Here is a 13,476-nt window from a genome sequence, read left to right on the forward strand (position 1 = left end):
ATGGGAAAATTGAACTGACAAGGGAGAAGCATAAGCATATTTTGGCTTGCCCTACAGTTCTTTGGGGTCCAGAGGCCAAGAGGGTGTGAGAAAATACTATATCTCCTAGTTTCTCACAGGTGGGCTGCTGTGCTAAAGCATTGCTGGAGGTACAGACAGCAGATGAATATACAGGGAGAAGGAAGGAAGGAAGGAAGGAAGGAAGGAAGGAAGGAAGGAAGGAAGGAAGGTAGGAAGGTAGGAAGGAAGGAAGGTGGTAGAAATGGAGAATGTGAGTGCCAGGGAGCCCATTTTGGGGGAGAATAGTGAGGGAGAGTTAAAGTCCAGAGAGGCATAAGATCCAGGTTCTCCTGAGCTATTTTCTCCACATCTAGCCAGAGAGAAAGTGCTACATCTAACATGTTCTCAAAGTCAGTGTCAACTTAGAGTCCCTCAGTGCACCTACCTCTTCCCCAGAGTGGGACTTTCATAGGATCAAGGGATCGAGAAGCCTGGGCCCTTTCAAAAGATTTGCCCCTTTCATTGTCTACCCCCTTCAAGCTTCACAGCCTAGACACAGGGACCTGAGGGCTTCATTTTATGATTGACAATGGTGAGACCACCTTTTCTCCTCTGCCATTGTCCAGTCACTTCTCTTCCTTCCCGATGGCCCCGACTTTGTCTTAAAGTTTCAAGAGATGAGGAAAGAGCCCTGTGGGGAGTGGGGTTGAGAAGCAAATATCTTGGCCAGATGTAGGAAGCCATTGATAGGGAAAGAAGACAATTATTGTTCATTATTTACCTGTAGTTTGCCTGTCTCTGCTACATGGACTTGTTAGTATAAGGGGGAACTAGGAGGGGAGGACAGGGTGAAGGAACATAGTAAGGGAGCCAAGTAGGGGGTTAGGAGACTAAGAAGAAGGCTAGAGGGAATGAAAGACTAACATGGGTGGAGCCAGCTCATTGTAGGCACTTACTACAGTACCAGGAGAAGTTGGTTGTGGCTGGGTCACAAGGGACCATTTCTAACTCTGGGGCATTCCAAGTCCAGGAGAATCTGCAAGACTGGATTGAGCCCAATTATCCCAGCATAAGCAAAGCTGTGACGTGGAAGGAGAGCCACTCTCCATGCTTAGCCTACCATCAGTTGCCATCCCCCATCCATCCCAGACTCTCAGAAAGGGTCAGGCAGCTGCTCCAAGTATTCCTGTAGGTGGGCCTCAGCATGGAAACAATGTAGAACTGTGGAAAGCCCAGAAGACTCTGTGGGAGATAAATAAGGATGGGAACAGAACCCTTTTTGGTAAAAATGAAGTGTTTCCCTTAGTGCTGAGGGGTGGGAGTCCAGCTTGGGAATGTTAACCTTTCCCCAGGCAAGTCTGCTGGAAAAGGAGGGTATTCACATACAGAAGGGACCCTGCCTGTCAGGCCAGTGGCCCAGGGCAGCACAGGCAGGGCACAAGAGACTCTCTAGAACTGGGTCCCTACATAGAGCTGCTCACTGCCATTTTGCCCTTTCCTTCCCCTGCAGAGGTTCAAGGCTGTCCATAGACCATCCATTTCCCTCTGGCCTTAGAGTGCGGTGGGATGTCTGGGGGGGGGGGGTATGACTTTACTCCTACCCATCTCTGCATTCCAAAGGCAGGGCAGAGCACCCCCATGTTTTCACAGTGGGCTCAGATGAATCTTCTGCTGCCCAACAACCTGATCCTGCTACCCCACGGCTCTGTCCCCAGTTGTGACACACATATTCCTCACTGACTCTAAGGACACTTACTTCGTCAAAGACAAGGCTTATTTCCAAGCCCATCCTCCTAGAAGACCTTTGGGAAATTGCTTATCAGAGAGGTTTGTCACCAAAGTGGTCTGATCCTTTCCTCCACCTCAGGGGAGAGATGGGCCTGGAAACAGAGTGAATCCTTTGTGTCTTCCACAGCAAATGAAAATAAGTCGGCAGGCACTACTCTCTGCATGCCCCTCCTCAGCACCATGGAATGCCCAGTCCCACTCCTGCCATCCTTGCCAGCTTGGGTGGGCCCTCCTGGCCCCGGTGTGGCGGGCCCAGTTGGGAGTGAGCCGGAATTCCCTAGGGACAAAGCTCTGATTCACCGGCTAAGCCCTTACATAGCCGCCCCCTCAAGATTCCTGGGGGGTCAGTAAACAAACAGGGTGACAGCTCCCACCTCTGGCCTGGCGAAGCTCTGCCTGCCCTCTCTGCGGGAGCCTGCTCAGAGCCTGTCAAGACTGCCTGTGGCTCACCAGGCATTGGGTCTGGATTCGTGCTGAGGGATAATCATGGAGCTGCTCCATCCTGCAACGGAGTCCCTGCAGCACAGGTAGTGTCAGCTCTTTGGGATGCAGGGTGACTGAGTTAAGAATTTTGCCCCAGAACCTGGCTGCGCCCTCAGTTCCCTATTAGTATGTGGCTGCAAGCTATGGTTTTAATGGTATGGTTGGTTTTCTAAATTGCCTGGAGAGTCTTGTGTGGGAAAGAAGTCTGGGGGGGAAGGAACCTAGACAATCTTAGCCACAAATGGGACTGTATTCTTTCCAGAGAAGGCAAGCAGGTGGACAGGCAGGCAGTAGGTTTCCCGGGGCTTGGGTGAAGAGGCTAAGCTGAGATTTCCTCCTCCACACTCCCCCTTCCTCCACCCCTACTGCCCCCCTTGTTGAGCAGTCTTGACATTGTGTTGGAGGCAGCTAACTTCTTAGGGCTATTTGGCATAACCCCATTCATCCAAACCCTACATTACCCCAAAGAGCGACAAGTGATGGGCTGTGGGCTTGGGTACCCGAGATTTTGGCAGACTCCATGGCTGGTCCTCTTAGCTGCCCACTCTGGTCGGAGCTTTCTTTTCCAGAGGTTGGGTAAAGGATGGGACCCTGAAGTAGGAGGTTACAGCTCATCTATTTCTGTGGTTGCCAGCATTTGGGGAAATTCTGAGCAGCTTTTACCTAATGCAAGGACGTTCAGGTTCACACCTGGGCAGTAGTCCTGGCAGAATTTACAATAATAAGAGTAATACTATAGTAATCAGCGGCCATATGTGACTGACCTATAACAAGAGTGGACCTTGCAATGAACAGAGCCACCGAGTCTTTATCTCACCCCCAAACATACCCTGGAACAAACCCTTATTTTTCCTTGTTCATACCTGTCCCACCCTTGTCTTCCTACAGACCAGGGTGAGGCACACTCCAGGGATCACAGGATGTCTGTATTTCTGTCCAGGTTAGAGCTGCTGCCATCTCCCCTGTACCTCCTCAAGATGGTGCTGGGGTTTTCTGCCTAAGCACAAAGCTGTTCAATGGGTCTGTTGGTACCTCTGGACCCCTGGAACCGTCAGCCATGAATCTGTGTTGGAATGAAATCAAGAAGAAGTCTCACAACCTCCGGTAAGGCCTGCTCCCTACAAATAGGGGCCGTAGGAACCTGGCTTGGGTAGTGTTGGGCTCCTTTTACTGCTGCAGCCTGTCATTCTCCTCTCAGCCTGTACCTCACCCTTTCATTAGCCTAACTGTCTCCTCCTCCCTTTCCTTCTCTGGCACTGGAGGAAAAACCTGGGTCAGAAATCAGGAGACTTGGATTTGAGCCTCAGGTTTAAGTAGCTGTGTCACCTTGGCTAAGTGGTTTTAGTTATCTGAATTTTAGCTTCCATTTGTTTGGATTCTTTTTAAGGAAAAAAATGGGTGAAGGAATAATACCTGTCCTACCTACCTCACAGTGTTGTCATGAGAATTCAACTAAGATATGAAAATGCTTGCTAAACTTAAAAGCACTGATATATAAATGAAAGATATGATTATTTCCTCCTCCTCCTCTTTGCATAACTGTTCTCCCTCTTGGTAGATCTCATCTGCTCTCTCTCCCATTCTTTCATCCCTCTTCTCCAGAAGTAGGGAACCTTTTTTCTGCCAAGGGCTATTTGAATATTTATTTGTGGGCTATACAAAATTATCAGCTTAAAAAATTAGCCTGCTATATTGGTCAAACATTTAATTAACTCACCCCTAATGCCTTGGCAGGGCCAGACCAAATTATTTTGAGGGCCTTATATGGCCCTCAGGCCGGATGTTCCCCACCCCTGCTTTATTCCCATCCATTCGTTATTAACCCACCTAGTGCTCCGCAACTGAGGACAATTCAGTAAGAGCTGGAAGGCAATTTCTATATCAGTTGTTCCTTTTTTCCCTACCCCTACTGTATCCCCCACCCCACACTTTTCTTCTCCACACTATATCATCAAAGCCCAAACCTATAGTTTCTGGTAAGCTCTAGTAGGGATGAGGCAGTGTGGAGAAATTAAAAAAAATGCAGTCTCTGGAGTCAGATAAAACTAAATGCAAATTAAAACTCTATTAGTGACTTAACTATGTGATCTTGAGTAAATTACTTAACCTCTCTGGGCAATACTATAGTAGTGCCTACCTATAAAGTTGCTCTGAGAATTAGTGGAAACAAAAATTTAGGGAAAGGGCTTGGCCCAGGTAATACGGAGGCAATGCATCATTATTGTTGCCAGCTAAGGGAAATGGACTCGATGACTGCACACAGCCTAGGCTGGCCTCCAGCTTCCCACCACCTGGACCTCAGCTCATGGTTCATTTGTGGGGAGAGGCTGACAGAGATGATTATACAGTGCACATTTTTAATATGCCATATATTATACCTCTAGCCTATATTGCTATTATTCTTTGGGACCCTTGGACCTCTTTTATTTGTATGCATCCTTGCACATGTGAGTGCCTACACTCAACCCCCTGACTTGCCCTTCCCACTTATTGCATCCTTCCCTGCTCAGAGAGCAGGCTCCAAAAAGCCTCTGTGTATGAGCAGTTGGCATGAGTTGAGTTCCTCTAGGGCAGTGGTCGGCAAACTGCAGCTTGCGAGCCACATGCGGCTCTTTGGCCCCTTGAGTGTGGCTCTTCCACAAAATACCATGTGCGGGCGCACATGTACAGTGCGATTGAAACTTCGTGGCCCATGCACAGAAGTCGGTATTTTGTGTATATATATATATATATATATATATATATATATATATATATATATATATTAATGTTCCACATAAGTGTTTGTTTGGGAGAAAATGTTTTGCCACTTAAAAACAAGATGAAAATCATTGGTCTTACCCATTGTGTGCAGTGCTCGCCTAGAGGCCTTCTCAGACCACAGTGGAAAGCTTCAGCTCTCTCTCCAAGAGATTATTGACTGGCTCAGCCAAAAGGATGAGGAATTGTCAGCGCAGCTGCCCCTACAAGGGGATGTGGCCCTGGTGCAACAGGAAAAGGAGACACATGCGGTAGGTTCAAATTATGGAGGCCATGGTGTGTGCCTCTCAGTTGTGAAGAGATTGCTTCTACAGTACCCTGTCAGAAGGACACCCAGTCTCCGCTTACATACTTAAAGTAACAGGAAGTTGCATGCGGTCCTAAAGACCTGTGAATGGCACTCCACAGAGAAACTCAAATCTTTCCTCTCTCTTTCTCCTGTCAAATATTGGCCTCCCTTAAAATCATGGCATGATTTTTAGTGGTGCTGTGGAAAATAAACCTAATATAACATAAATTGAAAAACATAGGATACAAAAACATATACAGGTGGATCTCAATTATATAAAATATATATAGATGTTAGTACATGTATGCAAACATATAAAAACATAAGAAGGAAGTATATCAAAATATCCATAATGGTTAACAACTCTAGATTATGAAATTGGAGTTCTTTTTGATTTTTTTATACTTTTCTGAAACTTCTAAGATTTCTGTGACATATATTACCTTTATAATCAGAAAATAGCAACAGATTTCTAAAAATATATACAGATGCACTGAAAAAAATGATAATTGTGACATGACAGATGTTAGCTAATGCTACCATCTAATGTTAGCTAATGCAACATATTGCAATATAAATGTATCAAATAAATATGTTGTATACCTTAAACTTACACAATATCATATGTCAATTATATCACAATTAAAAATACGTACAAAATGGAATATAACACAACAAGAAAATAAACTATAATTTTGTGTCACAACATGGATGAATATTAAAGACAGTATGTTGATTGAAACAAAAGATACAAAAAGAGGATATACTGTATGATTCCTTTTATATAAAGTTCAAAAATGGAAAAACTAATTGGTGGAATAACAAGACAAAATAGTGGTTACCCAACGGGGGTGGGGGGGTGGGGGGTGGGGAGTATAAGATAGAGACCAGAAAGGGCCATGAGGGGCTCTTCTGGGATGCTAGTGGAGTTCTGTTTCTTGATCTCAGTACTAGTTATAGAGATGGAATCACTTAATGGAAATTCATTGAGATGTGCACTTTTGATTTTTTTACTTTTCTCTATGTATACTTCAATAAAAAGTTAATTAAAATCAATGTAATCTTGCTCATTCTGGTTTTGATTTATCTAAGCCCCTTACAGGGAACTTTCTCAGTCTTCTAAAGAACCCAAATTCCCAGCCCCAAGTCCCCACGATTCTCTCTACTCTGTGGCAAAGAGACGCATTTCATACTACATAGATGTTCCAGTGTCACAGTTATTCTTTCTTCTGCCTATAGGGAGGACTTTTTGTCTGGATAGGCCAAAGGTACATGACAATGCCACAGGATCAAGTTACACTGAGAAGAAAGGTTGTCAATTGTAGAATGGAATGTAAAGTGATTGATTGAAAGACTTTCCTTCCCTGTTGACTGTGTTGCTAAACTTTACAGACATTTATGGAAGATGTGAAGTCTCGGGGCCCCTATATCTACTCCGTGCTAGAGTCAGCTCAGGCCTTCCTATCCCAGCACCCATTTGAGGAATTAGAGGAGCCTCGTTTGGAGAGCAAAGGTGGGTGGTCTTCCTTTCTTCACCCTTCTTCTTGAACTATGAACAACTAAACACCTTCCTGCCCTCCCCAAACTAATTTCCTCAGCTGTTACCTAGGAGGATAGCTTTCTCCTAGGAGTCCAAAGTTGGAGAGGAGAGATTCATACTACAAGAAAAAGCAAAGAGAACAGAGCCTGAAGCAGGGTACACCTACATTTGTCCCAAAGCTGTATGTGGCTCTGGAGCATCACATGTGGCCTTCTAATGAGTCATGAAAAAGAAAAAACAAAAGACTCAAATGCATTGAGCTGACTCCATCAATCCAAGTAGTAGTAGTGTCTTTTTAAAATATATGACTTTATTTCAACATAGAAAGAGACATGTGGTAATGCTCTAATCAACCAGCAAGTAAAAAGTTCTTTTAAAAATCTAAAAAGTTAGGTGATGACACTTGAGAAGAATTTTGAGTATGACTTTTTGATACTGACCCTAGTGACTTCTGGCACCTTTCCTCAATAGAGTGGGCCACTCTACATCTCCATATAAGGCTACTGGGATCTGTGGTGATTAGGTCTGAGTGGTTGCCTGGAAGGACCCTTCATTAGTTGAGCCCTTTGTCAATGCCATTGACCCTCTAATTTCCTTGAGCCCCTCAGTAGGAGGTTAGTTCTCAATTTACTGTCCATTGGGCTTTAGATAGGACAAACTCAAGAGAGAGCAGGACAGTTCCAGTTGGCCTAGCGGTGATGGCGAACCTTTTGAACTCGGTGTGTCAGCATTTTGAAAAACCCTAACTTAACTCTGGTCCCGTGTCACATATAGAAATTTTTTGATATTTGCAACCGTAGTAAAACAAAGATTTATATTTTTGATATTTATTTTATATATTTAAATACCATTTAACAAAGAAAAATCAACCAAAAAAATGAGTTCGCATGTCACCTCTGACACGCGTGTCACCACTGACACGCGTGTCGTAGGTTTGCCATCACTGGCCTAGAGTTTAGAGATATGAATCTACTTCTGAGAGGAGGTCTGAAGGAGGAAGAAGAAACCTACAGTTTAGGAGCCTAGGTGGAAAAGTTGGGCATGTTACACTAACTTCTCTGGGGTTGGTCTTTCATGAAATGCATCCCTTCTTTGGATGGAAGTGGGCAGCAGACACTAATGCAAAATCACACTTCAGTGTTATGTAAATAGGACTCTGGATGATTTGCCTCACTGTGCCTCTTAAAATATTTTACTCATTTACCATGCCCATTTTTAAAGAATATGAGGAAATCCTCATGATATAATAGATGGAAAACAACATTATCTCTTGACTATGGTAGTGGATCCATGAGCCTACACATGTGATCAAATCGCATAGATCTAAACACACACACACACACACACACACACACACACACACGACTAAAACTGGGGAATGCTAAACAAAATTGGTGGATTGCATCCATGTTAATATCCTGGTTGTGAGAATGTACTATTGGTTTTTCAAGATGTTATTGTTTGGGTAAACTGGGTAAAGAGTGCATGAGATCTCTGTATTATTTCTTACATCTGTATGTGAATCTATAATGATTTCAAAATAAAAAGTTTAATTTTTATTTTTTAAAAATATATTTTAATTGATTTCAGAGAGAAAGGGAGAGGGAGAGAGAGATAGAAACATCAATGATAAGAGAGAATCATTGACTGGTTGCCTCCTCCACACCCCACACCGGGGATCGAGCCTGCAACCCGGGCATGTGCCCTGACCGGGAATTGAACCGTGACCTCCTGGTTCATAGATCAATGCTCAACCACTAAGCCATGCTGGCTGGGCAGAAAGTTTAATTTTTTAAAAACCTGAATGTACAAAAGGAGCACAATCATGGGGAAATCTGTATTTGAATGATTACAGATTTGTTTGTGCAAAATGCATTTGTTTAAATACATGTACAAATGCATGCCCATGGGTGCACATGCTTGCACATCTTACAAAGGGCTGTCTTTGTCTCTGTTTTTCCATGGGCTTCCCCTGACTGGTTGGCCTAACCTGGCTTCCTGCCTGCCTTTGCAGATACCTCTCCCAGACAGCGGATCCAGAATCTTAGCCGCTTTGTATGGAAGCAGGCGACAGTGGCCAGTGAACTATGGGAGAAGCTCACAGCCCGCTGTGTGGACCAGCACCGCCACATTGAGCGCACTCTGGAGCAGCTGTTGGAGATCCAAGGGGCAATGGAGGAATTAAGTACTACTCTGACTCAGGCTGAGGGAGTCCGAGCCACTTGGGAGCCCATTGGGGATCTCTTCATTGATTCACTCCCTGACCACATTCAGGCTCTTAAGGTATAAAGGCCCCCTCACCTGGCTACAATCCACCCTGATACCTGACACTCCTCCCAGACACTGACAATGTTTCTGCTCCTGAGAGGCCATTGTTGACCAGCACTACAACCAAGCCTATCAATTTATGTGCTGGATTTGGGGGCTGGTTTTGCTGGAGTCTCCTCTGTCATCTACTGTCTTCTCTTTCTCTGATGTTTTCTGAGAGTAGGAAAGGAAGAGGATAAGGGCAGTGGCCACCTATATATTAGTCCTGTTACCCTAATAGGGAAGCACCTAGGTTGTTCTGTTGGATCAAAATCTTGGAGTGAAGAGGGAGGAGTTGAGGTGAATAACTAATGGTTTATCTTTCCCACTATCTGTCCACTGTGGGACTTGGGCTTTGATTCCGCAGCTATTCAAAGAAGAATTCTCCCCCATGAAAGATGGAGTGAAGTTGGTGAATGATCTGGCCCATCAACTTGCCATTTCTGATGTGCACTTGTCAATGGAGAACTCCCGGGCCCTGGAGCAGATCAACATCCGGTGGAAACAGCTGCAGGTAGAGAACTCTTGAGTGAGCCATGGGGAAGAGCCTCAATATAACTAGGCTTGGGAGGAACTTCTCTAGACCCAAAGGAAGTGAAGGTGCATTGAAATGGGACCTACATGGGAGAAAAATTGTAATTTGGGGCTAGGTAACAGGCTTCTCAACCTCTAAGCTACAAGGAGTACTTGAAATGAGGATCTGAGAGGGACCTGTCTAATATGGATACTTAGAGTATACAGGGACAAAGAGTGACTGTGACCCTAGCTGTTTGCTCAGTGGTTAGAGCTTCATCCCACAGACTGAAGGGTCGCAGGTTTGATTCTGGTCAAGGGCACATACCTTGGTTGCAGGCTCAATCCCTGGCCCCAGTTGGGAGTGTGCAGGAGGCAAACAATCGATGTGTCTCACATTGATGTTTCTCTCTCACTCTGTCTCTCCCCTTCCCGCTTACACTTTCTCTAAGAATCAATGGAAAAAAATATGCTCCTGTAAGGATTAACAAAACAACAAAAAAAGAGTAACTGTGGTCTGGAATTAGAGATGCTCATCTCTGACCCTTGGGAATACTGTGGGAAAGCTAGCAGTTGGGTGATGGTGGGAGGAGCTGGAACCAGAGAAGAATCAGTCTATGAGGGAGTTCACAAAGATTCTCAGAGGCACCTGGAAATCCCACACTAAATACCTGGAATGAATCCCCTCACTTCCTACCTGTTGTTTCCATAGGTGTCAGTTGGCGAGAGGCTTAAGCAGCTGCAGGATGCCCACAGGGACTTCGGGCCTGGGTCACAGCACTTCCTCTCCAGTACGTGAGACAAACTGGACTTTACTTAGCAGAGCCTCAGCCACCTTCCAGGAGATTCTACTGTTGTCCTTTGGGGACGTAGTGGGATCCCAGTATACCTTGACATTCTAGGCACAGTAAGGATAAAGGAGTGTAGCATAGTGTTTAAAAGGATAAGCTCTCAAATCAGAGAGACCTAGGTCTGAGACACAGCTCCTTGACTTAATAGCTTGAAAAAAATAGTTTAACCTTTCTGAACCTCAGTTTTCCCATATATAAAAGGAAGTAAATATATTACCTAGCTCACAGGGTTATGGGAATTAATGACTTTATTTTTCAATAATATTCATTGAGAGCCTACTATGGACCAGGGACTCTTCTAGGCACTGAGACTATATCAGTGAATAAAACAGAGGAAAGTCTTTAGACCTATAGAGCTTAAATTCTAGTGAGGGAAGCCAGACTATAAACAAATAAGTAAAAACATATATGAGGCGAATTGGTGACAAGTGCTATGGGAAAAAGTGAAGCAGCTAAGGGATGAATAGGAAGTGATGAACTTAAAGCAGGGGAAGCATTGCAATTCTAAATAGAGTGGTCAGGAAAGGCCTCACTGAGAGTATGGCGATGAAGTGGAAACCTCAGGGAGGTAAGGGAATGAACCATGTGGATGTCTGAGGGAAGAGCATACCAGGGAAAGGAAACAGCAACTGCCAGGACCTTAAGACAGGGGCATGCCTAAGTGTCAGCAAGGAAGCTGGTGTAGAAGTGAGCAAGGGAGAGAGTGGGAGGTCAGAGTGGTGGCAAGAGGCCAGAGTACAGAGGGCCTTGTAGATTAGGGTAAGAACTTGGGGTTTTATTCTAAATGGAATGAAGAACCTTGGAGTTTGAGCAGAAGGATGACATGATCTGACTTATGTTTCAACAGAGTCAGAGTGTTGGGGACTGAGAATAGAAACAGGGAGACTTCTTAAGCATATTGGAATAATCCAGGTGAGGGATTATAGTGGCTCAGATCAGGGTGGTAGCGGTGGAGATGGTGACAATACAGATATGAAAATTAGATGTGTACACAAAGCATTTAGAAGAGTATCTAGCACATAGTAGGAACTCAATAAATGTTAATGTCAGAACTATTGCTATTACAATCACTTGTATGTAGTTATACCTGCAGAGGGCTCTTGTACTCAGGGAAATAGCAATGAGAAGGTTGGTCAGGTAACAGCCTCTCCTGCAACATCAGAAGATAAAGACATGGAGCAGAGAGGGACATCCTTTAAAGAGTTCCTCACCATAAAGAAATGGACAGTACCATTCCCTATTGTTCCACAGGACTGAGTACCTTGACCTTCTTGGGGAAGGGGTTTGAGCACCAGGAGGAATGTAGATTCCACTTCATATCCATAGGAGCACGCCAGCTGCCTGTAGCTGAATGGATAGAAATGCCAGTCTGGTCGGGGAGAAGATTTTTAGGGTAACCAAAGTGAAGTATTCCAGTTCATGCCCTTGCCATGTCTTTGGCATATGAGGATATCAGTGACAACCTTCTCCTTTCGTTGCCCTAAGATCAAGGAGAGAAGTGTGTTTATTAGTTGCCCCACTCTGAGGGCCTGTTAAGATCTGGCAATGAGAGTCAAGCATTCCCTTTGGGGCTTGACCTCTCCTTAGGATGACAGAGCAGGGGCGTCTCTATGGGCCTGAAGAGCATTGGTGACCAGCTTCTTTCTCTTTCTCTTCTTCCTTACCAGCCTCTGTCCAGGTTCCCTGGGAAAGAGCAATTTCACCCAATAGAGTTCCCTACTATATCAAGTGAGTGACTGTCTGAATCAGAAGCAGCTCAGTTACCTGCCTACCCCCTCCCTCACCTGTCTTTTTCTCTACCTGTCCCTGTCACTCCTTATCTGTTTGAATTCCTTTATCCAGTCCAATTTTTCCTCCTGCTCATCTCAAGAGCTCAAGATTCTACCTGGGTAAAGGTGATCCCTTGTGCTTTGGGATCTTCAGGGTTCAACCCTGGATCCTGCAGCTCCTTGCATCCAACCTATCGCTGAGTGGTGTGCACATGTGTGAGGCGGGTGAGGGGTGGTGTGGCCCCTGGTGCTATTGATGCTTTTGTTTGTAGCCACCAGGCTCAGACCACATGCTGGGACCATCCCAAGATGACCGAGTTATACCAAACCCTGGGTAAGAATTCAGGGATCCTGTATAGGGTGGATATTCAGCTGTCTTTGTTTTATAAGAACAGAAGGGAATCCCGTTCAACAAGCATGTGGGGATGGAAGTGAGTGCCTTGTCCTTTCTCCGGCAGCCTCCTTTCATTTCCCCTCTGCACCTCCCTCAACTGGAGGCTCTACATTCACCCTGGACCACTTTATTATCACATTAAAAACTTATGCTTGTAGACGTAAACCAGATCTGTTTTGAAAGGCAATTCCCAGGTGTAATGAATGTGACTCTCATGTGCCTTGCCTTTGCTACTAACAGAGACTCACCATTAGGCTGCAAATTTTATTCATGTTGATGTATGTGAATTTAGTTCATTTATTTACCTGCTAGAGTGTCCCATTGTATACACCACAGTTTCTTTATCTAGTCTATTGTTGATAGACATTTGGCTTGTTTACAGTTTAGAGTTAATAAGAACAGTGCTGCTGAAGAGCTCTTGTGAATGTCTTCTGGTACACATATGTGTGTTTTTCAGACTACAGGTTTAATATTGTTTCAGTGTTATGACAAGCATTTTAAAAATTGAAACAAACTAGGAAATATGAAAGAAAGTGCTACAAATCTTTAATAAGAGTCTTATTTGATATTAATTTTATGTTTTTACTTTGTAAAATCTAGTAAGGTATTATTTCCTGAAATGTTTGGTTCAGTTATTTATACATATTCACATGAATGTATATATATTGGATCATGATATAAAATGAATTTCTTACTGTGTGTCTTGGGCAAAAAACACTTGAAAATCACTGATCTGGATATATAACAGGCTGGGTTGTAGGAGACCTGAACGTTCAATTTTA

General features: G+C 44.3%; 1 protein-coding gene across 1 annotated transcript in view; it reads left to right on the plus strand.

Annotated features, from left to right (window-relative positions):
* Positions 1-13,476, plus strand: part of DRP2 (dystrophin related protein 2) — a 45,356-nt gene that overhangs the window by 14,377 nt on the left and 17,503 nt on the right. The window contains exons 4-11 of the mRNA XM_081080894.1: positions 3,212-3,375; positions 5,126-5,282; positions 6,713-6,833; positions 8,875-9,143; positions 9,535-9,681; positions 10,393-10,471; positions 12,199-12,259; positions 12,573-12,634. Of these exons, the coding sequence (XP_080937020.1) occupies positions 3,212-3,375; positions 5,126-5,282; positions 6,713-6,833; positions 8,875-9,143; positions 9,535-9,681; positions 10,393-10,471; positions 12,199-12,259; positions 12,573-12,634 (1,060 nt within the window). The remainder of the gene's footprint in view (positions 1-3,211; positions 3,376-5,125; positions 5,283-6,712; positions 6,834-8,874; positions 9,144-9,534; positions 9,682-10,392; positions 10,472-12,198; positions 12,260-12,572; positions 12,635-13,476) is intronic.

This window comes from Myotis nattereri (assembly GCF_964212035.1).
Source record: "Myotis nattereri genome assembly, chromosome: X".
In the NCBI taxonomy this organism is placed as follows: Eukaryota; Metazoa; Chordata; class Mammalia; order Chiroptera; family Vespertilionidae; genus Myotis; species Myotis nattereri.